General features: G+C 39.6%; 1 protein-coding gene across 12 annotated transcripts in view; it reads right to left on the reverse strand.

Annotated features, from left to right (window-relative positions):
• TENM2 (teneurin transmembrane protein 2) overlaps nucleotides 1-22984 on the reverse strand; it is an 812220-nt gene that overhangs the window by 23003 nt on the left and 766233 nt on the right. For 10 of the 12 annotated variants that reach the window (XM_065409745.1, XM_065409744.1, XM_065409743.1 and 7 more), the window contains 8 exons: nucleotides 21442-21703; nucleotides 20417-20684; nucleotides 19148-19291; nucleotides 15447-15696; nucleotides 11530-11550; nucleotides 7547-7779; nucleotides 5431-5585; nucleotides 4017-4891 (listed from right to left, as the gene is read on the reverse strand). In XM_065409745.1, the coding sequence (XP_065265817.1) occupies nucleotides 4017-4891; nucleotides 5431-5585; nucleotides 7547-7779; nucleotides 11530-11550; nucleotides 15447-15696; nucleotides 19148-19291; nucleotides 20417-20684; nucleotides 21442-21703 (2208 nt within the window). The remainder of the gene's footprint in view (nucleotides 1-4016; nucleotides 4892-5430; nucleotides 5586-7546; nucleotides 7780-11529; nucleotides 11551-15446; nucleotides 15697-19147; nucleotides 19292-20416; nucleotides 20685-21441; nucleotides 21704-22984) is intronic. The other 2 variants (XM_065409748.1, XM_065409751.1) reach the window with 1 other exon arrangement.

Here is a 22984-nt window from a genome sequence, read left to right on the forward strand (position 1 = left end):
AAGATTTAATGCACTGTGATTATCCAAGCATTTAGTCTCAAACATCTCTCAACATACATATTCAGGTTATAAATAATATTTTGAAAGAAGACTTTATCCTTTCACCATTTTTGCCACATTGTTTGCAGGCCTCTCAAATTGTCCCAGGTATTGTTGATTACATTGTGCATCCCTTCTGCGTGTTTGTGCCAATATTCTATTCTGTATTCTATACAGAATTCTTATAATGTGTCCATTGCTCTAACATCTGAGCACCTAAATACCCTGTACACTCTTTAAGGCCTGCGTTCTGACCTTTAGAAGTTTAAAATATGCAACTGCTTGACAGCCTGTAGAAAAGATTTAGCTAGGTTGGTTTCAGATATGAAGCACAATAAAGGTATAACAGCAGCTTTTGCGCTAATGTGGAGATAGGCAAGGTGTATATCCACATACATTTAAATAGATCCTTATTCTGTGCCTTATAAAAACAAGTCTGATTCAAGGGAAAACTTCATCACTTTCTTGGGATACTCCAAAGGTCAAGTGGGATATTATCAGGGACCACTTCAAAGAACTATTCCTCATGCCCAAAAAACAAGCTTAAATTATCTTATGTGAACCTGCTGTCAGCTGTTGTATTACTCATGAGCCTTGACTGTTCATAATGTGAATTAAGTGCATTTAAAAAAATAATTATGTAAAGCTTTTGGCAGATATAGGTTGCACAAAAACCAATAATGCCAAATAAGGCAGCATTGTATTTCAATAGGGCAATTGTTATGTTATGTTACTTTTTAGAAGATTTTTATGTGTGGTCATTTCACAACTCCACTATCCTACTACGATAAGGGGGACTCATTATCTGTATTTGAATGTGAGGATGTAATGGTGTTGGAGGTAACACATATTGCCTTTACAGAGGGCAGACTTGATGATCCAATAGATTTTTCCATCTTTAATTGCTATGATCCTATATTTACCAAAACAAATGCAGCAATGATAGAGAGAGAGAGAGTTATCTCTCTGGAAATACTTCACACATTCAATCTCAAATGTAAACGAATACAGTGTGCTGTGTTGACAGGGATTCTCCTATATTTTATTTAACTATTACTTACCGTCTCATTAACAAAACAGCTTTGTGCTGGGATGGACTCAGGATGTTAAAGAGTCACAGTAAATTGGCTACCCACGGTCAGCTCCAACTACATGACTCTATTTATCTTTTGTCACATTTTTCCATATGGAGAATTTGCATCTTACACACTGGGTTAAGTTTCGCCCTTTGCACGTTGTTTCCCACACACTTGGTATAACGCACATTCTTCTTGTAACTAAAAATGCCCCAGAGACACAGACAGCTTTGTGGATGGCATACTACAGATGTTTTGTAACCTAGACAGAGCTGATCATGTGGCTCTGTTCTTTAATTACATGAAAGAAACTTGGGCTGCAAGGGTATAGAATATGATCAGGGTGCTAATGCATATACAACTGGTGACATTGTAGACGAACAGAAAGCATAACCTTTCTTGTCTCCTGGCTATATATTGTTATACATAGTACTTAGCCCAGCTGCAATACTTACTCGCAAAACAGAGGAGATAATTAGCTACTATCTATCCTTTCTCAAACATACTAATTTACTAATCTAGTGCTTAATCCTGTACTATTTAGTACCAGGCATACTAGTACATGGTGCTTAGCACCAGGAATAGTCCCACTGAAAGCACCTAGCAATTTTATGAACACTGAAAAAATAACATATAATACTTTCAAGATGCATGTCAGCACATCACAGAACATGCAAGTCATATTTCCACTTTAGTAGTCCGAGAAAACTTATCAGACGTTTTCCTGTAAAATCACGCCAAGATACTGTCTCAATCATGACTTATAATTACCCTTAGGTAAATCAATATTGTAATTTTGAATTTTTTGTAATTTAAAAAAATAATGATTTCTAATGATCATTTTTTAAAATAAGTTTTTGTAGTTTGTAATTATTCTAAATTACTGTAATATTGCCATTTTATTCATCTAAATCTGTGCACTTGTAATTATTTTGTATCCATTCATTAAAATATGTGCTGTTTGATTTAAAGTGTACTTTCTAGGAAACAAACTAGTTGCTACTGCCTGTGAACTTTGAACTATTGATAATCAATAACAACTAAGTAAAGGTCTATTTAAAATCCCATGCACATCTCCTCATCAGGATGTTTCACAAAAGTCAGATACAGTTAAAAATTTGATTCAGTGATCAGTATTTAGCATTCTCTTGGGCCTCAGTAATGTAACTGATTAAATATCTGACATATGTTAAAGAAACAGGCCTTTATGTGTTAAAGATAACAATTATGCAGCTTTATCTATAACAGGGATAGGCAACCTATGGCACACGTGCCAAAGGCGGCACGTGAGCTGATTTTCAGTGGCACTCACACTGCCCGGGTCCTGGCTACCGGTCTGGGGGCCTCTGCATTTTAATTTAATTTTAAATGAAGCTTCTTAAACATTTAAAAAACCTTATTTACTTTACATACAACAATAGTTTAGTTATATATTATAGACTTATAGAAAGAGACCTTCTAAAAACATTAAAATGTATGACTGGCACACGAAACCTTAAATTAGAGTGAATAAATGAAGACTTTGACATACCACTTCTGAAAGGTTGCCGACCCCTGATCTATAAGACAGATGTTCAAATTAGTGGTCAAATTATACAGTGACCACCAGGTGGCACTGTCTTTCTTTTTTTATAAACCAAACACAAAACACAGATAATGCTGATGTGCATTGATAATTCAGTTATTTTTCCAGCTACATCAACCAGTTACTTATGTTCAGGTATTGTTTTTGTTTTATTTTCTTACAAAAAGTCAGCAGTGTTTAAGTAGTAGACGATAATATGATGCTTTGGCACATGTTAGAGGTGCAAACCTATTGCTCAGAGGACAATCTTAGAAAAACAAATCTAGGTCCAGTCACTTGTAAATAAAGCTGGACAAATATTGTCCAAGTCTAACTTGGAAAAAATATCTACTAAATGTATCACTAATTAAGTGTTTCATCAAAATTCTCACACTCTAGATAGACAGTCTTGCCATAGTTAAAAGCCAAAATATTCACTTTTACATATTCAGCACATAGAGCGCTACTTATTTAGGAAACCCTCTTGTTGCCAAGTAAATTACAATAATACTATTAAGGACAAGATAATTGTTAGAGAAAATCTGGTTTGCTTTTCCAGCTTTTTAATATACCTAGGCACTTTATCTCTGATCCATTTCAGTTAAAGAGGAAATTCTGTCTTTTTTTAATCTACCTGCTCACGAAAACCAATGTGCTTTTGGGCTATCTACAAATTATATAAGTCACACTGGGGTCTTACAGATACCTTGGGATCTAATTTCCTCAGCTATCTCAAGAATGAGCAATCAGTAAAATTAATCAACACTTTATCTCCTATATGTAATATGGGTCCAATATCCTGACATTTGAACAGCAAGACTTGTAATTTCAGTTCCAAAAGAAACTAATATTGAAATCTCTTGACAGAGGCAGCCCTGTGGGGTGTAGCCACAAATTACTGTGTTGTGAACTGGGCAGACCAGCTTGGAGAAGGGGACTTCTTTGCACTCCCACTTACGGCAAAGAAAGCTGGGCCCAATCCTGCAAACAGCAGTGTAAATGCAAGTTACTGACCCTGCAAGGTGCTAGCAATTTGCTGGGAGGTGGGGGAGCTCCCTCACCATCCATACTCTGCACTGGGACTTTAGAGTGCTCAGCAGCTCACAGGTCGCATCCGTCTCAGGCCCTTATGCAAGGACACCGCAAGACTGTTATAGTTAACAAAATCACACACGTGGCTCCAGTACCCTATTACATCAAGATTTAAAGGCCTGATTCAATGTTCATTGAAGCCAAAAGAAAGACTACCATTGATTTCAATGGGCATTATATTAGGCCCTAACCACGCTCACTTGAAAGAGAAATGCATACTCAACAAATTTAAAAAACTTGCTTACTCATAAAAGGTCGTCCACCCTGTTTCATCACTCTTTGTTGCCAAGAGCCCACTATTTCCATTGTAAGTCATTAATCCAAGTTCCAGGGTCTGGGTAGACACTACCTTGAGTCCACCATTCGTGCCGACAGACAGTGTGACAATCTGATTGTCGGGCATCAGGAAATGGCGTGGCATTCCATTGTTATCCCGACGAATTTTTAAGGAGTTACCATTGTTATCGATCACCTCTGTGACATCGTTATCGGCGCTGTAGCTGAAATTATACAGATACTCTCCGGTAACAAGACTGAGAGTGTACTGGTGGATGCCATCAGCATTGAAGACGTATAGCTCCTGTTCTCCTGGAGAAGCTGCCTCGTACTGGTTGACAGAGTTAAGAACGGGCCTGTTTTTACTAACAGCCCTAATGCGGATATTTCCAAGGTCAGCTATGTAGATAGTGCCATCTGGTGCCACAGCTAAGGAGGATGGGGAGTTTAAGATGGCGTCAGTGGCATAAGCATCATCCCCAGAATAGCAATTACAGTTGACATCATTTTTGCAGTCACAGTCCGAAGCTGCCCCAGCTAGGAGGCAGATCTCTCCATTGGTGGTTACCTGGCGTAGTCGATTAATTTTTTTCTCATCTGTCTCACTGATATAAAGGACTCCTGTGTGTGAGATGGCAATTGCACTGGCTGACTCCAGCGCAGAGTGGATGGCCAGTTTGCTAAGGGAGTAGTCTATCCCAGGAACCTGACAGTGCATGGGACGTCCAGCGATGATGCTAACCTGGTGGTTTTCTGTGATCCGTAAAATGACGTTGTTCTCCAGGACATAAAGCGAGTTATCCATGGGATTGACAGCAAGATCAGTTGGCCACTCCAGCCGCACCTATGAACCACACGATAATTCATTATTATTGTATAACTCACACCAAAGAAATAAATTATTTTCAACACATAACAATTATATGTGAAACGGCAGCAAATTAGTCAATGGTTTAACAGAGTAAATCATGGAACTAAGTGCTCTACTTAATACTTGCATGTACAAATTAAAGCTATGGACAGTGCTAACTTTGGTTAATTATGTATCTGTTGCAAAGGACTGAATGCTACATTACTGAAAGTCTACAGCAAGTACAGAAAAATAAAAGGCAATCATACAATAACTTCCATTATCTCAAACTTATTTCTCTATAACTGTGTAAATAACTTGTATTAACCACTGCAAGAGGGTAGGTTCATTCTTTTCAGTAACTAATTATATAAGCTGTTATCCTGCCCTGCATAATGTCATCAATACCCTCTAAATCCTTTTTCAGAGGAGTCTAACATACTGTATTTTCTACAGAGAATGGCCAGGCAATTATCCAAAGTAAATAGCCATCTGTTGTATGGCACATACACAAAGAGGAAGTAAAACTCTACCTGGGTGACATCCATGCTGGAATCACAGCTTAGTGGTCGAACAGCAGTTAGGTCATTAGAGCCCAGCAGAGTTGATATAATTCCATTCTGATCAACTTTCCGAATCATAGTGGCATCAACAAAATACATGAGCCCGTACTTATCCACTGCAATTCCTACAGGTTTGCAAAATAAGCAACAATCAGTGCTCTGGTCTCATGCTTTATTGATAAGTTTATTCCAAATATGGATGGTTACAAGGTGCTGCTTTTTTGTTCATCCCCATTTTTTCAGGCCTTCAGCCCTTGACGCTGCAGTCCAGATCCTCAGCTAAATCAATGTACCTCCATTGAAGTCAATGGAACTATGCTGACTTATCCTGTGGTTTTTTAAAAAAACAGGAGTACTTGTGGCACCTTAGAGACTAACACATTTATTAGAGCATAAGCTTTCGTGGGCTACAGCCCACTTCTTCGGATGCCGTATGGAGTGGAAATCCATCAACTTCCTGAAAAAACTCGTACAGATACAGACAGCATCCGAAGAAGTGGGCTGTAGCCCACGAAAGCTTATGCTCTAATAAATTTGTTAGTCTCTAAGGTGCCACAAGTACTCCTGTTCTTTTTGCAGATACAGACTAACACGGCTGCTACTCTGAAACCTGTGGTTTTTTAACAAGTCAACCTTAATCTTGAATCTTGCATTAACTCATTAATTTGACTTATGCTCTTTTCTGCCTCTGTATAAAGAAACTTGAAACTATTTTTTTTAAAGAAAGATTTTTCTCCTTGATTCTTACATGAAACATTCAGATTTCATTTCTCCTGGAAAACTCTATGTGTAATTCGAGAACTTGTAGGTTTTGACCCCATAGACATAATCAAAAATAACTGAGAGTGGAAGTGGTTTTCACTCAGGATGTTTTAAAATTCTTTGAGCTCCATTCCTGCCAACACTCAGGCCTGGTCTACAGTCAGAAATTAGGTTGGTATAACTACATAACTCGGGGTGTAAAAAATCCACACCCATGAGCGTTGCAGTTAAATTGACCTAACCCCGCTGTAGACAGTGCTAGGTTGATGGGAGAATTCTCTCGTTAATGTAGCTAGCACCTCTCAGAGAGCTGGAGTAACTATGCTGATGGGAGCAGCCCTCTCACTGACTTAGGAAACATCTTCACTGCAACATAGGGGGAGGGATAGCTCAGTAGTTTGAGCACTGGTCTGCTAAACCCAGGATTGTGAGTTCAATCCTTGAGGAGGCCACTTAGGGACCCGGGGCAAAAATCTGTCTGGGGATTGGTCCTGCTTTGAGCAGGGGGTTGGACTAGATGACCTCCTAAGGTCCCTGCCAACTCTGATATTCTAAGTGCCACAGCAGCCCCAGTGTTTTAAATGTAGACAAGCCCTTACACATGTGCTTAACTTTACACATGCCAGTAGTCCCATTGCATTCTCTCAGGCTACTCGTGAAAATTTAAGCAACTGTGTAAGTGCTTGCAGAGTAAGAGCCTTTGTGGGGGGGTTTCTATTTGGTTTTAACAACACCTACTTAACGCAAATGATTGAAAGAAAAACTCTCTTTGCTAACAACTCGACAAACCCACCCTCTTAATTAGAGGGCTCCAAAGCCACCGATTTCAGTGCTCCAAGCAAAATAGTGAAAACAAGACTATATTCCTGATTACATTTGAGATGAAAAAAAAAAACTTAAAAATTCCCCAAAATCCTTTATGGCTCCTTACTATAAATTATAAAGAAGCTTAAAAAGACAGATCCATTTTTTCCCATTTGTAGGAATAGGCTAATGAAGATCAAAACTGAAATTAAGAAAAATACTACAGCAGGCATTCCTCCTCTTCTCCAAAAAGGCTTGTGTTTCAAACAATGGTGTTTTCTCCTGTCTGCAAGTTTCCTTTTAGGAGGAAGCCCTATTCAGTGAAATCTCCTTTTGCAGCAAACAGTGAAGGGGTAATAAAGTTTGCTTTAACTAAAGCATGAACACTTGCCAATCCGCTGTGATTAAAGCACAGAATAAAAATTACCAAGCAAGTAGTGATTTAATTACTAGAGAATTATATCCAGATCCAGCCTAGCCTCAGACAATTGCTTTCTCCAGTCTCTTTTACTTCCTTTACCTCGAGGGCTCATTAGGGTTGCGTCCACTGCCTTCCCTCCATCTCCACATCTGGCTTCATCAAATGGCAGACACTGCTCTCCAGTCCCTGCCACCACTTCAGAGTTACCGGCCAGGTCTTTTGCACCAGTGAGGGATTTGACTCGGTAAATTCGTCGGCTGTTGGTGTCTGATACGTACAGTGAACCCGAAACGGGATCCACAGCCAGGTAGTATTTGTGGGCAGGGTTGTTGCTTTAGGAGGGAAAAACAGAAAACAGAGATGGCTGAGCAATCTAAAAACATCCTAGACCTTTTGGCCGTAGACAGTTATCTGCCACTTAAAGAACTGGAAAGAACAGTTTGACATCTTAATATTCTGAGGGATCTGAGTTACTTCCATTTAAGGACTTTGTTATACTTTCCTATTGAAACCCTTTATTTCCCACAGTGCTGATATATTACTGCTTCATTTGGGCACAATTCTTTTAAAAATACATTAGCTACAAGCTCTACAAATGGCTTGGCTTGTGTGCAACATGAACCAAAGAGAAGAAAAAAAGGAATGAAAAATAGATAATGTGTCTGGGTTCTGATTACAGACTGGTCAGTATTTTCTGAAGAGTGTGGAGCTTGCCCCCCCTTCTTAAAATCACTTTCTTGCAAAAGGCCCTTCCCTCCTCCCACTGTTATCCCTGTATGCTTGCCAGAAAGATGACTAGCCCCTGAGTTAGATGGATAAATCTGGCATTTAGTGTTCCTAAATGTTAAGTATCAACGGTTGCATGCTCAGAAGGATTAGTACTGAAAAAGTGAGACAGTGGAAGTGCCTTGCTTATGGAGTGAAGCTCTAAATCCACCACCAACTGGGCTGAATTCTGCACTGTGTTGAACCAATGTGCTGAGGAGACACTTTTTTCCAGTGTGTACTATCACATCTCTTTATTATTCCTTTGCTAGGGACTGTTTCCATAAAGCAAGAGTTTAATGTATTGAAGTAAACTAGTAAAGAACATTAGATTCTTCATTCAGCACTCCTATAATAAGTTGAGAAGGAGGAAAGATGCTGCTATACTCTGATTTGGAAGCAGGGAGTAGTTGGAGGTACCTGCTCGAGGCCAAATCTCTTTGGTTCATCTCTAACTGTTGTCATTCTTGTACTTCCCTTGAAATCTCAGGAATGAGATCAAAGCATCAGCCTCTGAGTCATGAATACTCTGACACCAAATTCATGAGGTCTTACATAAGTAGAAAGTAGGTGCATAACAAATTTATCCTTAAACCAAGTTTGTTCTCATTTGTTCTTAAAATAGTATACGAAGTTGGCCATGTAACTAAAATCAGAGAGAGCCCAAGTATTTGGCTTTTACCTGGGCTACTCTGCAGTGACTAGTCATGATTTGTTATACAAGTGGATGCTCAGATGTATTGCTATATCTCTAATGAAACTATAATTTTTGACAGCTTATCAAATTCTGGAACTATTTTAACAAACCATCTGCAAATTGTGAAATTTCAGTCAGCCATTAACACATATAACTAGAGCTGGAGCAGAGGAACAAGATGGATTCACTTTAATGTGTTTTTAAACAAGATCTCTATTATATTTACCAGTCTTGTGAGTCTATGGTGACCTTATTTAAGGTCAATGGAGATTTTAAAAGTGTGGAGGACAAATGAGGACAGCAAGAGAAAAGGCAGGTTACTTACCAGTAAATGGAGTCATTTGCCTCCAAAGATCCACACTCCTGGATTCATATGGCAAAAGTGCACAACTCCAAGAGTGAGGATATGTCAAGGCAAGTTATGATGGAGAAAATAAGCCATTTCTTCATTAGACTCTCACTGGAAATATAGCCATTGGCACCTTCTGCAGATGGATTATCAGCAGTACACAGACAACTGTGCATATGTGAGGACAGCCAGATTTTGGGGAGTGAGGAGGGACAGAGAAAACACTCTCTATTGTAATCCTCCTTCTCTGCAACAGACTGACACTGCCTGTAATATGGCATGATTCTGAGTCAATAGCACCTTCTGCACTTTGCTCAAAAACAGTAGATTCTGGAAAGGAGATTGAATTGGCTGAAATTAAATGGGAAGAGGTAATACCATCTGCAGAAGACTCAAAGGACCATAACAATGAAGAGATGGAAGTACAATAAATAAATAGAAAATACTTGGCAGTTTTATCCCATGCAAGGTTCTCAAAGCCCTTTACAAAGATGGGTAAGTACTGTTATACCCATTTCACAGAGGAGGAAACTGAGGCACAGAGCAATTAGGTGACTTGTGCAGTGAGATCAGTGGAACAGTTGAGATTAGAACTCAATCTCTCAGTCCTTTGTCTTGTCTTCTACAGCATAATGCCTTCCCACCAGGTCATCTCATCACCTCCTCTCCCTTCCTCTTTCCTCACCAAAAAATATTTAACTGAATTTTCTATCTTTGCTTTGGATAAGTGCTAGGTTCAAGGAAAAGCCCTTAAGATGTTGACTTTAGCTAACAGGACCTCTTAGCTTTCCAACAGATAAACATCCAGGCTTGTTAGTTAAAAAAAAAGTTTTAAATGTTGTTTTGATGCTTCCCCCTCTTTCATGCTATTAGACATGCTTCCCTTTAACACTGAAGAGCAGGTTTTGTCACCATACTCACTTTGAGTAGTACCTCACTCTGCAAGTAGGTCCTACTGAAATCGAGAGGAAGTAAGGTATCAAGCACTGCAAGGTAGGGTGGCAGACTCTAGCCCACAGAGGGTGCCTTCTGGTCCTCTTCCTCTCTATCTTTCTTATGCAGTCATCAATATATACACTGAGCTCACCGCCCCTCCCTGCCATCAGAATTCCATTCAGGCTATGATCATGATGCAGTGATCTCATTCACAGCATTCATTATCATTTGTTTCAGCAACTCATTGGCACAGATGCAGACCTGTTATATATGTGTTTGCTCTCCATTGTGAGCCGAACAAGGGCAGAGAGGGTGTGAGCCTATCCACCAAACTCAGCAGCAAGCTCACAAGATATGAGGGGCTTTTTTCTCCAAGTTTGATAATGGGGCAAATCAAATTTGGCAGATGGAAACTGATCTAAAATGATGCACCTTCATTACGCCCACAAAGAGCTAATGGCTTATTTTCTCAAATACAGACATGACATACTGTATATACTGTACTGGAGAAATAAAGAGTTCCCAAACTAGCATTTGACTGGCTAAGCAGCTTTGGCCTCTCCCTTTGCAATTAAAAAAATCCCTTTAATTCTTTATTAGATTTACATGAAGGCAGGGAACATATCCTTTGTTTAAAAAGGTTTTAAAGACGCTCTCCCGCCAGCTTACCTTCTGCCTCTCGGGGAGGTGGAGTACTGAAGTTGCTGGGAAAGCGCTTTGCCATCGACTTATCATGTCTTCACCAGACCCACTAAATCGATGCCACTGCATCGATCCCAGCAGCGCCAATTTTGCTTGCCAGTTTAGACAAGCCCTTAGAAATGGATTCTAAACTCCAGTTAAACTAACTAATCAATTATATAACCAGACCACCACATTGTTAATAGTCAGTCAATAGAAAGAAAGAAAGAAAGAAAATCCAGAAAAAATTATTAATGAGTTGAAAATGAGTTTTTGACCCATTTCCAGTTCATTAGTGCCTTTGTGAACCCTGTCCAGCATTTTCAAAAGCTACTGCTATAGTTTGCTTCAACTGTTTAGACCAATTACAGACCGCAGGGAGAAATGCTTATGTAAAAGTTAACTTTGGGTTCATTATACTTGCATTCCACTAGAAATTCCTAATTACTGTCAGAACTTATTTGGTTTCTTTTTGACTGCATTTCATAATTGCTAACGTTTATCATATTCATAACACACAATTAGCACATAAAAATGTTACTATATTTGGTACATGAAAAACATTATGTTACACAAGAAGCACAACACAAAAAGCAAACACAGTGAAGCAAACAAACTGTATCAAATTATATGGGAAAGAACTTTTGGTCTTACCTATGTTTAAACTCTTTATTTCTTTATAGAAAGGGAACAAAAGGAAAAAAAAGAACAAACAGTTAGCTGAAGAATAGATGGTAATGCATACATAGCATTTTGTTTTTATTTTACAAAAGGACACAAGAGAGGAAATCTCTCTTCAGCTCTAGCCTTAGGTTGGTTTCGGGATGAAGCACGCCAGGGGGTGTTGTAATCACCAGATAGTTCCCTGCTATGATACCCTCCCTCCAGGCATATTTTGCAAGACACTTTCTGGATCATTGAAATAATCACTATGTGGAAAAATGTTCATCTTGTGTGCTGAGAGAGAGGGGGGAAGAAGGTGGCAGTTTACCACATGGAACAGTGGGCTTAGCGGAGAGGTGTGGTTAATATACAGTGAAACCGGCACTAGGATCACTTCTAACAGTTGAAAGCAAACACTTTAAACTACCCAAAAGTAGTTTCCAAAAGGAATTTTTTTTAACCTTTAGACCAATTTCTACTAAGCAACACATTTTCCCCCTTTGGTCCCTGTGGTAGTTGCTTAAAGCAGGTTTGACTGTAAATGCAGCCATTGATCAAGAAACTCTCTAAGCTGATCAAAGTAATTCTTTGGTTACTGCTATTTGATAACAAAGCAATAAAAGACTGAACGACATGAATTGTGTTGTATCAATTGATGCCTAGTGTGCTGTCTAGGCACATGGCCAAAAGGCAAGTGCCCTCTATATTCCCAGATGTGAATTAATATATATTTTTGCGCCTAGTGTGTGTTATTGTGTTTATACAATTTTGTTTAAAAATACACACTGAGTGGAATACCAATGATGTGCGTAACTCCTGAGCTGCAGCTCTTACAGCACAGTCGGAAGCTTGGAACTTTGCAAGGTTCACTCAGTAAATTGTGCCATGTAACAGTCCTGGCTCAAACTTCTTATTAGCCAGTGATATCAGTTGATGTCTTGGGGTAATTTTATACTGCTTAGTGAAAGTGAAATATCCTGCATGATTCTGTTCTTGTATACAATTTTACTCATCGTGATTTACACTGCATATGTAAGACCAGATTGGTATTCATTATCTGCCACAAATGAAGGAATATTTTGATATTAATTATGGAAATATTAGAAGCTTTAATAAAATTGCAAATATGCCAGTTTGGGATTCTGGTCCTGTTCATACCTAAGGGCCCAATTCTTCAAACCCCTACTCATGTAAGTCCTACAGATTTTAATGGGACCACTCTTCTGAGCGAGGATGTTTTCTATGAGTAACATTTGCAGGACTGGACCCAGATTCCTTTCTGAGAACACAGAGTTAAACCGACGAATGTAAGTCCAAAGACTGTATCAAGCCTGTTGTAGATTTTCAACAGTACCCAACATGAAATAGCTTCATTGTTCATTGCTAGTAGTTGTTACAGAGGCCAAGAAAACTATGCTATGGAAAACAGACTAATAAAAGACAAGGGTAGCCGGATAGAAGCATAAAGAAAGGATAAGCACCCTGACCTTTGCTGATGTGCTTTCTTACTTTTTTGCCATATTCTAAAGAGGCTGAGATTGATACTTGTTCACCTGCACAGCCAGAAGGGAAGAATGATCAAGCAAGTCCTCTTGTAAATTTTGGGCCAACATTTTCAAACTTGGAAGTCTACTGCTAGGCACCTATAAAAATGACCTGATTTTCAGAGATGCTGAGGTGACATGGAAATAAATGCCTAATATTAGGCACCTCAGTTTGAAAATGTTGGCCTTTACTTATAAACATTATAGAATCATAGAAATGTAGGGCTGGAAGGGACCTCAAGAAGTCATCAAGTCCAGTCTCCTGCGCTGAGGTAGGACAAAGTAAACCCAAACCATCCCTGACAGGTGTTCGTCCAACCTATTCTTAAATACCTCCAAAGATGGGGATTTCACAACATCCTTTGGAAGCTGATTACTTCTTGTCCTACCTTCAGTGGACATGAAGAATAATTGATCACCACCCTCTTTATGACAGCCCTTAAAGACTGTTATCACATCCCCCATCAGTCTTCTTTTATCAAGACTAAACATGCCCAGTTTTTTTAACCTTTCCTCATAGGTCAGGTTTTCTAAACCTATTATCATTTTTGTTGCTCTTCTCTAGACAAGCTCCAATTTCTCCACATCTTTCCTAAAGTGTGGTGCCCAGAATTGGACACAGTACTCCAGCTGAGGCGTCACCAGTGCTGAGTAGAACAGGACAGTTACCTCTTGTGTCTTACATACAACACTCCTGTTATTACACCTCAGAACAATATTAGCCTGTTTCTCAGTTGCATCACATTGCTGACTTATATTCAATTTATGTTGCTCTATAATCCCTAAATCCTTTTCAGCAGTACTACCACCTAGCCAGTTATTCCCTATTTTATAGTTGTGCATTTTTATTTTTTCCTAAGTGAAGTACTTTGCACTTATCTTTATTGAATTTTATTTTGTTGATTTCAGACCAATTCTCCAATTTGTCAAGGTCCTTTTGAATTCTCATTCGGTCCTCTGAACTGCTTGCAACCCCTCCCAGCTTGTGCCGAGCTATGTGTCTGAAGGCAGGCTACAACCCAACTGGATGAATTAAATTAATCATATAAAATGAGGAGTCAGAGTGCAATGATGTTCTACAATGATAAATGTTTATGGTGGGTCACACAGCCACACAAACTACCTGCTCGGAACATATACTGATCTGCTAATAGGAAGCATGGCCAGTTTTATTTCACATCTGATGATAATAATCCTAAGTCTGTTTTCTAGAATGATGTTCCCAGGGGTGAAGAGGCATTGATGTGCAGTGATGCACAAGACAGGTGTCAGGGAATGGGCTTAAGCATAGAGTGACCCTGATTCTGACCTCACTTATGCTAATATAAATCAGGACTCACTCCATTGAAGTTAACAGAATTACATCAGTGGAAAACTGGTGTGAGACCAGAACCAAGTTCATCATCTCTTCCTAGCCCAATCATTTTGTTGTGTTTCTCAGGCACTGAAAGTGAAGTGATTGGTTATTGGTAGTATCAGAGAAATAGGCTAGCTATTCGAATTCTCTTGAGGTGTTTGTCAGCTTTTTAAAGTTTACAAGAGCAGTAGTTTGATCATGCTGCATCTCTTGACAGCCAACAAGTGAGCTGCAGGAGTACCAAGAAGGTGTTCACGTAGGATCCAATCATATAGTTTTTCCTCATGTAATTAATTTGTCTCCAGAGACTGAGCAGTAAGAGTAAGGACTAGTCACATGGGTGAGGGTTTTCAGGAATGGCCCTTTCCTCTCTCAGAGGGAAGAAAAAGGACAGTGAACAGAAATGGGTGAAATGGTCCACTATACACTGGTGCCTTTTCTATTTATGTGACCAAATCTTCAGCAATTGTTTGTGCACAGTGAGATAATTTTTAAGAATTATAGTATCCTGATTATGCATGTGGCTCTGTGATATCAACCTGATTTTAACTGCACTGACCAAATCTAAAGGAAGATATTTAAAAATGTGGGGGAGGGGGAAAGGAGTGGGGACGATGGCCACAAAAAATGTTGATATCAAAAACTCTTCTGAACTCACAAGGCTTTTAAGCCCCGGCGTATTGCTCTGGCTCACCAATGATAGGCAGTCAATCCCATAGTCTTGAAAACTAGGTAGGCTTTGTCTAATAGTAAAGGGAGATTGTATTAAGTGATTAACAAAAAGAGATAAGTTGATTTATTCTTTGATAATCTTCAATTTTGTTATCTATTAACATTCATTGCCCTATCATCCATAGATATTGAGCTATGCTTTTCTGTGCCCCATTTCTCCATTGGAAACTTATCAGGTGGCAAGTGACAATGTTTTAGAAAATTATAAAAAGGAATGGGAAAGTCTGATTTCAGCACAGGTTACATAAGTCAAAGGGCTACGTTTGACACCTTACCTTAATTCCAAAATACTGGTGACATTCCTAGATGGGAAGATGCGCCGAATATAGTTAAAATCCCCAACAAAGAGGCTTCCATCAATTCCCACTGCAAGTGCCACAGGGGCCAAAAGCTTGTTTCCTTCTGCGAGACCATTGCAACTTGGACAGGAGATGCTCCTTCGGCGCCCGTTCCCCATAATACTGGTAATCACGGCTGGCTGCTGAGTTAGAAACCGATTCTCTCCACTGCCTTTATGCAATATACCTAACAGTGAAGGGAAATGGAAGTGGTTACTATGATAATTTGGAAAGTTGACCTTTAGAGGGCCTGCTTTTAACAATTGATGTGACACTGGTTCAGGGATGTAAGGTGAAGTGCCTTCAGTTGCATGGTCTCACAACATTATAGTGAGGAGAGGGATAGTTGGTGTTTTCAGGGCAGCCTGAGCACAAGAATTACTCAACTAGCAGTAAAGTTAAAGGTATAATGTTGGGTCGTATTAGAAGACACTACAAGTCATTATGAGTCAAACCACTGTCATACATCTCTTTCTTCTCCCATCCTACAGAGGCGGATTAAAGGAAGGCTACGGTTATAATGTCATCAACTAGAAAGCAAAACAAAGAGGCAAAGAACTGAGAGCACTTGCCCCTGATAAGCTTAGCCCCTGAGCTTCCTCTGCCTTCAGTTTATTTTTATTATTATATGGACACTCTTGTGTCAGCTTTCCTGTCCTCTTCCTTCTTTGCCTCTCCCTCTCCCTCATGCAAGGACAGGAAAAGAGATGAAGGGAAGGAGAAGAAGGGGAAAAAGGAAAAAGTCAGAGACAAGAGCAAAATGCCTGAAGAGGCTTTCAAGGGCTAGAGGGAAAGTGTGGAAGGCAGAGGAGCATCCCCATTTCTGGGGGTGAGAAGAATGTCTGAATTGGGACTGCCAACCACTCTGAGGGATAATGTGAGTCCTGCCTCTTCTAGGTCTGCCAGGATACCCCAGCTCCAAACAGCACAGAAAAGCTACTGCTAACAATGTGGTCAAATAGTATGGAAAATACTGTAGGAAACTATCAGCTGCATGTTCATTTGGAAATCCAATTATTACATCTTCAAGGGAAGAGGTTTATAGCACGGCCGTGAGTGCAGCTGTCACCACTGACAGCTGTAACAACCATGACACCGTATGCAAGGGTGGAATGCACATGCTGGTACAATGCCACAAAGCTCAACCTGCCACATAGCATCCATGAAAGTATGTGTTAAATAAACTGACCTCACTGATTTTGAAAACGACACCTAGGCTTCTTGTGCAATTAACTATTCTGCAACTTGCTCATGCAAGCAACAGAAAGAAGGTTCCTGAAAAAAGTTTGCGAGAGTCACAAAAAAAGATATGCTAAGTCTCCAACTCCCTTAGTCCTATTGGTAAAAAATGTGAAGAACAGTAACTGTTTTAGATCTGCCTGCATAGCTATTAGCTCAAGGCACTTAAAGTCTAAGACAGAGAGAGAGAAACAGAAGAAGTGATGACAGGAATGGACCAACAGGAATAACTGGAGAGAAAGAGAATAGTTAGCAACTGCATATTAAGTAGTTAATGGAGCTTTGCTTTGTTTTGCAATGCACAATTAACAAGGTTATGACTGTCGAGGTATGTATCCTTTTTCAGACTGTGAGCTCTTAGGCTAAGGTTATGTCTCCCTATATGTCTGTGAAGCACATGGCCCATTTTAGGTGCTTGTTATAATATAAAGAATACTAATAATTTAATTGCTAAAAAATTACACAATTACATGGATCATACACACAAAGTGGTACAGTTACAGCAATAAAAATAACTTGTGTGCTGAATTCTTTGACATTTAAAACCTCTTACTGACCCACAAATGCCACCTAAACTCTTTTTGACCAGCTTCTTGGGAATCTCTGGTGGCGTAAGACCAGGGCCGGCTCCAGGCACCAGCTTAACAAGCAGGTGCTTGGGGCGGCCAAGGGAGAGGGGCGGCACCTGCGGCAATTTGGGGGCGGCAGGTCCCTCACTCCCTCTAGGAGCGAAGGACCTGCCGCTGAACTGCCGCCGCCGATCGCGGCTTTTTTTTTTTTCCAATTGCTGCCGTCAATCGCAGCTTTTTTTTTTTTTTTTTTTGCTTGGGGCGGCAGAAATGCTGGAGCCGGCCCTGCGTAAGACTCCTTAAAATAAGTTTTTCACAAATTGACAGAGCCAATACTTCAGTTAGCTCATTAAACAGACATTTACAGTCATAGTCAAAACTGGCATTTACCAGAGTAACTGCTTTAACATATCAAAAAAATAGTGGTACCATTATCTAAACCCAGTCTCCACTGTCTTCTCAAGCCTGTACTTGGCTCTTCTGGAAATTATTTCACCCTGGCTAAAGTCTAGTCAAGTAAATTTGATGAAAGAAACAGCCAAAACACTCAATACAACTAGCAGAACCAGAGTGTGCCAGAAGGTAAAAACATGGAAACACTATTTCTATATAATTTACCTCTAGAACCCAATGAGAAGAGGGCTGAAAAGTTAAAGTTACAATTAAATCTACTACCCTGTTTCCTGATGTCTTCAAAGCTGATGCAAATATTTCCACGAAGTGTCTGATGCTTGAAAACTGCTTTTACTCTCTGTGCATCTCCCTCGCACCCAGTGGAAAAACACACAAAGCTCAGACCCTGAATGCCGGAAGAAATTGATCAAAGTATTTCTCGTTAGCTTTTGTGGTACTAGCTAACTGTCCTGACATTTTCTGGTTCCTAGTATTGCAAGTCCCTGATACCATGGTAGGTTCAAAGGAGGTGTTTTTTCAGGTTTGCCTGGATAGAGTTATTGTGCAATGAACTAGAACTCTCTTCAGTTGCTAGTGCTGTAGCAACATCTTTGTGTAGCTGACTGCTTGCTGTGGCTGCAGAATGGATGGCTTGAAGGAAATGTAAACATATTCACACTGAAGAACACCTAAATGATGCAAAATTTTCCAAAAGGAAAAAGTGTGGAAGAAGAGATTATTTATTGTTTTTAGAATTGACCCAGTAGGCCACGGTGTTTGGCTTTCCTTGAGTGGTGGGGTAAATGGATTTGTTTAGTCAACCTGACATCATACAACCGTTGGCTAGATAACTTGGCAGTGTCTTTTGCAGTAGATCTGTGTTATCATCAATAGGGGACTTCAGAGTCCTCTTCTGATGTCACTTGGTCTCTCTGATTGCCACATCCCTGGCCTCTGTTTTAACTTCTCTAAAAATCCTGTTCCCTGTGTCCAATTTGTGTTTGATATTATGACTATAACGGGACTGGGGTCTCCCAGCTCACCCAGTTTATGTCTCTCGGTTTTCCCTAGGTTTATCTTTCAGGAGGATTACAGGAGCCAAAGGCAAAAACAAGGAATCAGGAAAAGGCTCGTGGAACATTGGCAGAATAAGGGGAGGAAGAAAAAGGATCAGTGGCGCAGAAGGAAAAGCTTGGAAATTTAAGAATGTGCTGTTCTGTGGCAGGGTAAGAAGTGATTCTTGGAAAATGACACAATTATTCTTAGAAACAAAAACAGTTCAGACTTTACAAAACTTTTCAGAAATATAGCGAGAAAAGCAGTGGAACTGGATTTTTCAGAATTTAAATATAAACCATGCAATGAAGTTTTTACAGATGGACAGAAGTTGCTATGATGGCATGTAGTTCAGAAAACATATGGAATCAGTTAACTCACCACTCTTGACATTAAGAACATGATGTTTATCCAAAGACCAGCCCCCTAGATTTGAGGGATCTAGTTCAAAGCCTTGCAGCAGCGCTGTCCTCTTCTCCCATAAGATCAGGCTGGGGCACGTCTCATATTCAAACCCCACAGAAACTGGGGAAAAAATGGTGATGATTATTGCATAAGCAATGGACGAAAATGACTGGACAGTTTTTCAAATAGTAAAACAACTGGTTTCCAAACAGTAAGACAACTGGTTCCCAAACACTTTCTATGAGATGGAGTGATTATGCTCTCTTTTATTCCACAATATTAAACTCAGATCTTTGACTTAATTCAACCTTGAAACTTGATTCCCTTTTACTCTGTAGGGACCTGATGACCTTTCCATTGAATAATTGGCTTTGGGAAGTGACCAGTTTGATGAGGGGAGAGAGGGAAAAATCATTAAAAAAATCTAATAAAAATTCTGCTATTAAATGACAGGACAGGATTTTACTTTTAATTAGCCTTATATTCACCAGATTTATTTATTATATTTAATGGCATTTTTTTCATATGGTATATAACAGCTCATTTAAAATGGGATTATAGAAGGCTTGTATTGGCATGTATATGTATATACACACCCATACACTACATACATTAACCTGGGATCTGTGAATTATTGGGAGAAGAGGTGCTATTGTCTGCAAGTCTTTAGAATAATGTGAAAGTGCAAGAGCAAGCAGATCTTTAAAATACGATTTTCTTTCCAGATTCACATTGCTTTAATGCGCATTTGTAAAATCCTTACATCAATTGTTCACATTTTCAGATACAACTATAAAAGTTACAAAGGTTTTTAAGGTCATTTCTTTTGTTGCTTGCTAGAATAAAGATCTCTAACTATGCAATTTAAAAATGGCTATAAAAGTGCTGGAATGACCCCTGCTAGAAAATACCATTTTAATTGTAAGCATACTACAATACAGGCAAGCACTAACAACAATATACACTAGATTCCAAGTGGACTAGAGTATGCATGCCATTCCAAAGGTTAGAATCACTTTTTACCAAACAGGATATATGGAGACCAAATTATTCCTTCTACTAAAAATGTGGATGAGGCTCAATCCTAGGATAAAACTGAATAAAGAAGGCAGAATGTGCGTAGTTTGTATTTGGTCTATAGGTAAATTCTTGCAACAGTCCTTATTTCAGTATTCTTACTAAATCAGCCATTATAAGCACTACATTATCATTTGAAAGTTTTAGAGTTTGAATGTCATGACATACCTACAGCATCTGACAACCCATAAACCTTCTGACCATATGCATCAGTTTTGTCCCAGATAAATGTATATGCCAAATTAGGGGATGCCTGGAATGATTTTTGAAACAGATGCCCTTCCACTGCTACCATCAGATGAACTTTAATTAGATTCAGAGGCACAAGAGATTGGGTCATGGTGATCTTGAGCAAAGATTTGTATCCAGCAGTACGGGAACTCAGATAACAGAGCTTTATGTTGGAGCCAGGAAACTCGATTTCTTCATGAAGAACCTGGATGGAAACACAGAATAGACATATTAAACTTGCCACTGTACACTTTATTTAGAAGAGATATCTGTTTGCACTTTACTTAAGAACTAAAAACTTTCTACAGTTGAAAATTTGTATCCTTGCCATGCTGCAGTGATACAGTTTAGATTATGATTTCTGGATTAATAATTGTGTGACACTATTATGTTTTCATTTTAAAAACAGTCTGTTGGAAAAATTGTAAATAAAAACAACAGGCTTTATTGCTAGTTATATACATAGGGGCCACAAGAGGCTGCAATTATACGAACCTGCGACTTCCACTGGCAATTGTTATAAAACGAAAGGGATGCCAAGATGGAATAAACCAGCAATAATAATAATACCAGTGTAGATCATTAAATAACCCCTTATCGTTTATCCCCCTGACTAGCATAAGAGAAGGCAGCTTGTGGTTAGTTGCACATACAAAGTTTTTGCAAAATTCTCTTGAAATAGCCTCAGCTATAGTTAGAAATACACAGGACTTGATGTACAATGTGATAATGAAAGGCAGTAGGAGAGAGTGTAAGGTAGTCGGGAGAGATGCCTGGGTGAGATAAGCCTAGCACAGCTTCTACAAGCTTCATTAGAGAAGTCTGTCTTTTAGCTCATCTGTTAGAATCAATACACAAGGGTCCCAGTTGAAGTCCAGTGAGTGGATGGTGAAACTCTGATAATTGGGTGCATCATCAGTGAGTGATTGTTTCTACATTCTTTTCACTCCCACAATTCATACCTGGGTTTCTGGTACTATGGGATTCCGCCCAGGAGCATCACTGAAGAATGTTGAAAGTGGCGATGAAATGATGACTGGATCAGGACGGACAAAGCCACTTAAGTCGCAGCTGGGAATGGAGTTCTCCTCAGTTTTCATAACTAGTGTATCCATGGCGTAGAAGCTATTCCATGGCAGCCATACCGTCCTTTCCTGACTCATGAATGGGGCTCGCTCAAAGTGCAGAGTTAGGGAAGCCCCACCGTTTGCAATCAAGTCAAACCTAGGAAAATGTGGGCTTAACATAAGAGGTGACCAGATTGAATAGTTCCACAGTGATAGCATTCCCAGCAAATGGAAATTAACGATAAGATTTAAAACACACATCCTGGCTCAGGCTATTCACAATGGGAAGTGGAACTGTTAACTTCTAAGCTGCTGGTTGAAATTCAGACATGATCAGCAGTAACTTAGGCTATGTCTACACTGGGCACTTTACAGCGGCACGGCAGTGCTGTTACAGCAGTGCCGCTGTATGGTATCCAATGTAGCCGCTCTTTGTCGGCAGGAGAGAGCTCTCCCACTGACAAAGCGCTGTCCACATTGGCGCTTTTAATCGGTAAAACTTTTGTCGATCAGGGGTTGTTTTCACACCCCGACCAACAAAAGTTTTACTGACGAAAGTGCAATGAAGACATAAAGTCACTCTTACAAGTCTATTTCTTAAGGGAACAAAGGTCCACCTCCGAAAACCACTACCACCACCACCGGATCTGATGTCAATCAGCACCCTCGGAAACATTCTCAGCAGAAACTGCAAGGGCTTACTGAGCCTGGATACTGAATTATCTTTTCTCTCAGGGTCTGTCCCCCTGGAACAGCACTAGTCTATGGCACTGGGAAAGAAGTGATGGGAAACTTGTGCTGTTTCTGTTCTGTGGCTCAACAAATAATTTTCGTCTCCAGGACCAGTGATCTGGCACCTTTCAGAAGCACGAGAGACAACACGTAACTGTTGATAGTGGGGTGGGGGTGGGTGGGAGCGGGCACAATTTAAAGGTTCTAGTGGTATGCAGCAGGGCTCAGGACAGGGCATATAAACCTTGGCAGGAATCGGAGAGCATGTTACCCCATGTGCCCCCCACACACATCACCTCTAAGAAGCACTAAACATTTACTCTGAACTCCCACCCCAAATATGATTTGCACATGTAAATGTGCATGCCCATTAGCCCTTGGAAATCTGGCCTCAATAAATAAAATACTCACAGATCTCTTTTGCAAGAGAGCTAGAAAATGGTTAATTTTTCATGTATTATTTTGTCTCTTGGCAATGCAATGAACTGAATTACCAGTACATGGAATAATGTAAAACAATAACATAACAGGGCCTGATTCACAATTGAGTTACTCCAGTGTTACACCAGAGTAATGCTACTGATTTCAATAGCATTACACTGGTGTGATAATATAGTAATACACTGGACTGTATGAAAATTCACGTATCCCCTGTGTTGATTCATGTCAATTATTCCAATTCAAAGTTTTTTGGACTATAGATACA

The sequence above is a fragment of the Emys orbicularis genome, chromosome 8, assembly GCF_028017835.1.
Source record: "Emys orbicularis isolate rEmyOrb1 chromosome 8, rEmyOrb1.hap1, whole genome shotgun sequence".
NCBI lineage: Eukaryota > Metazoa > Chordata > Testudines > Emydidae > Emys > Emys orbicularis.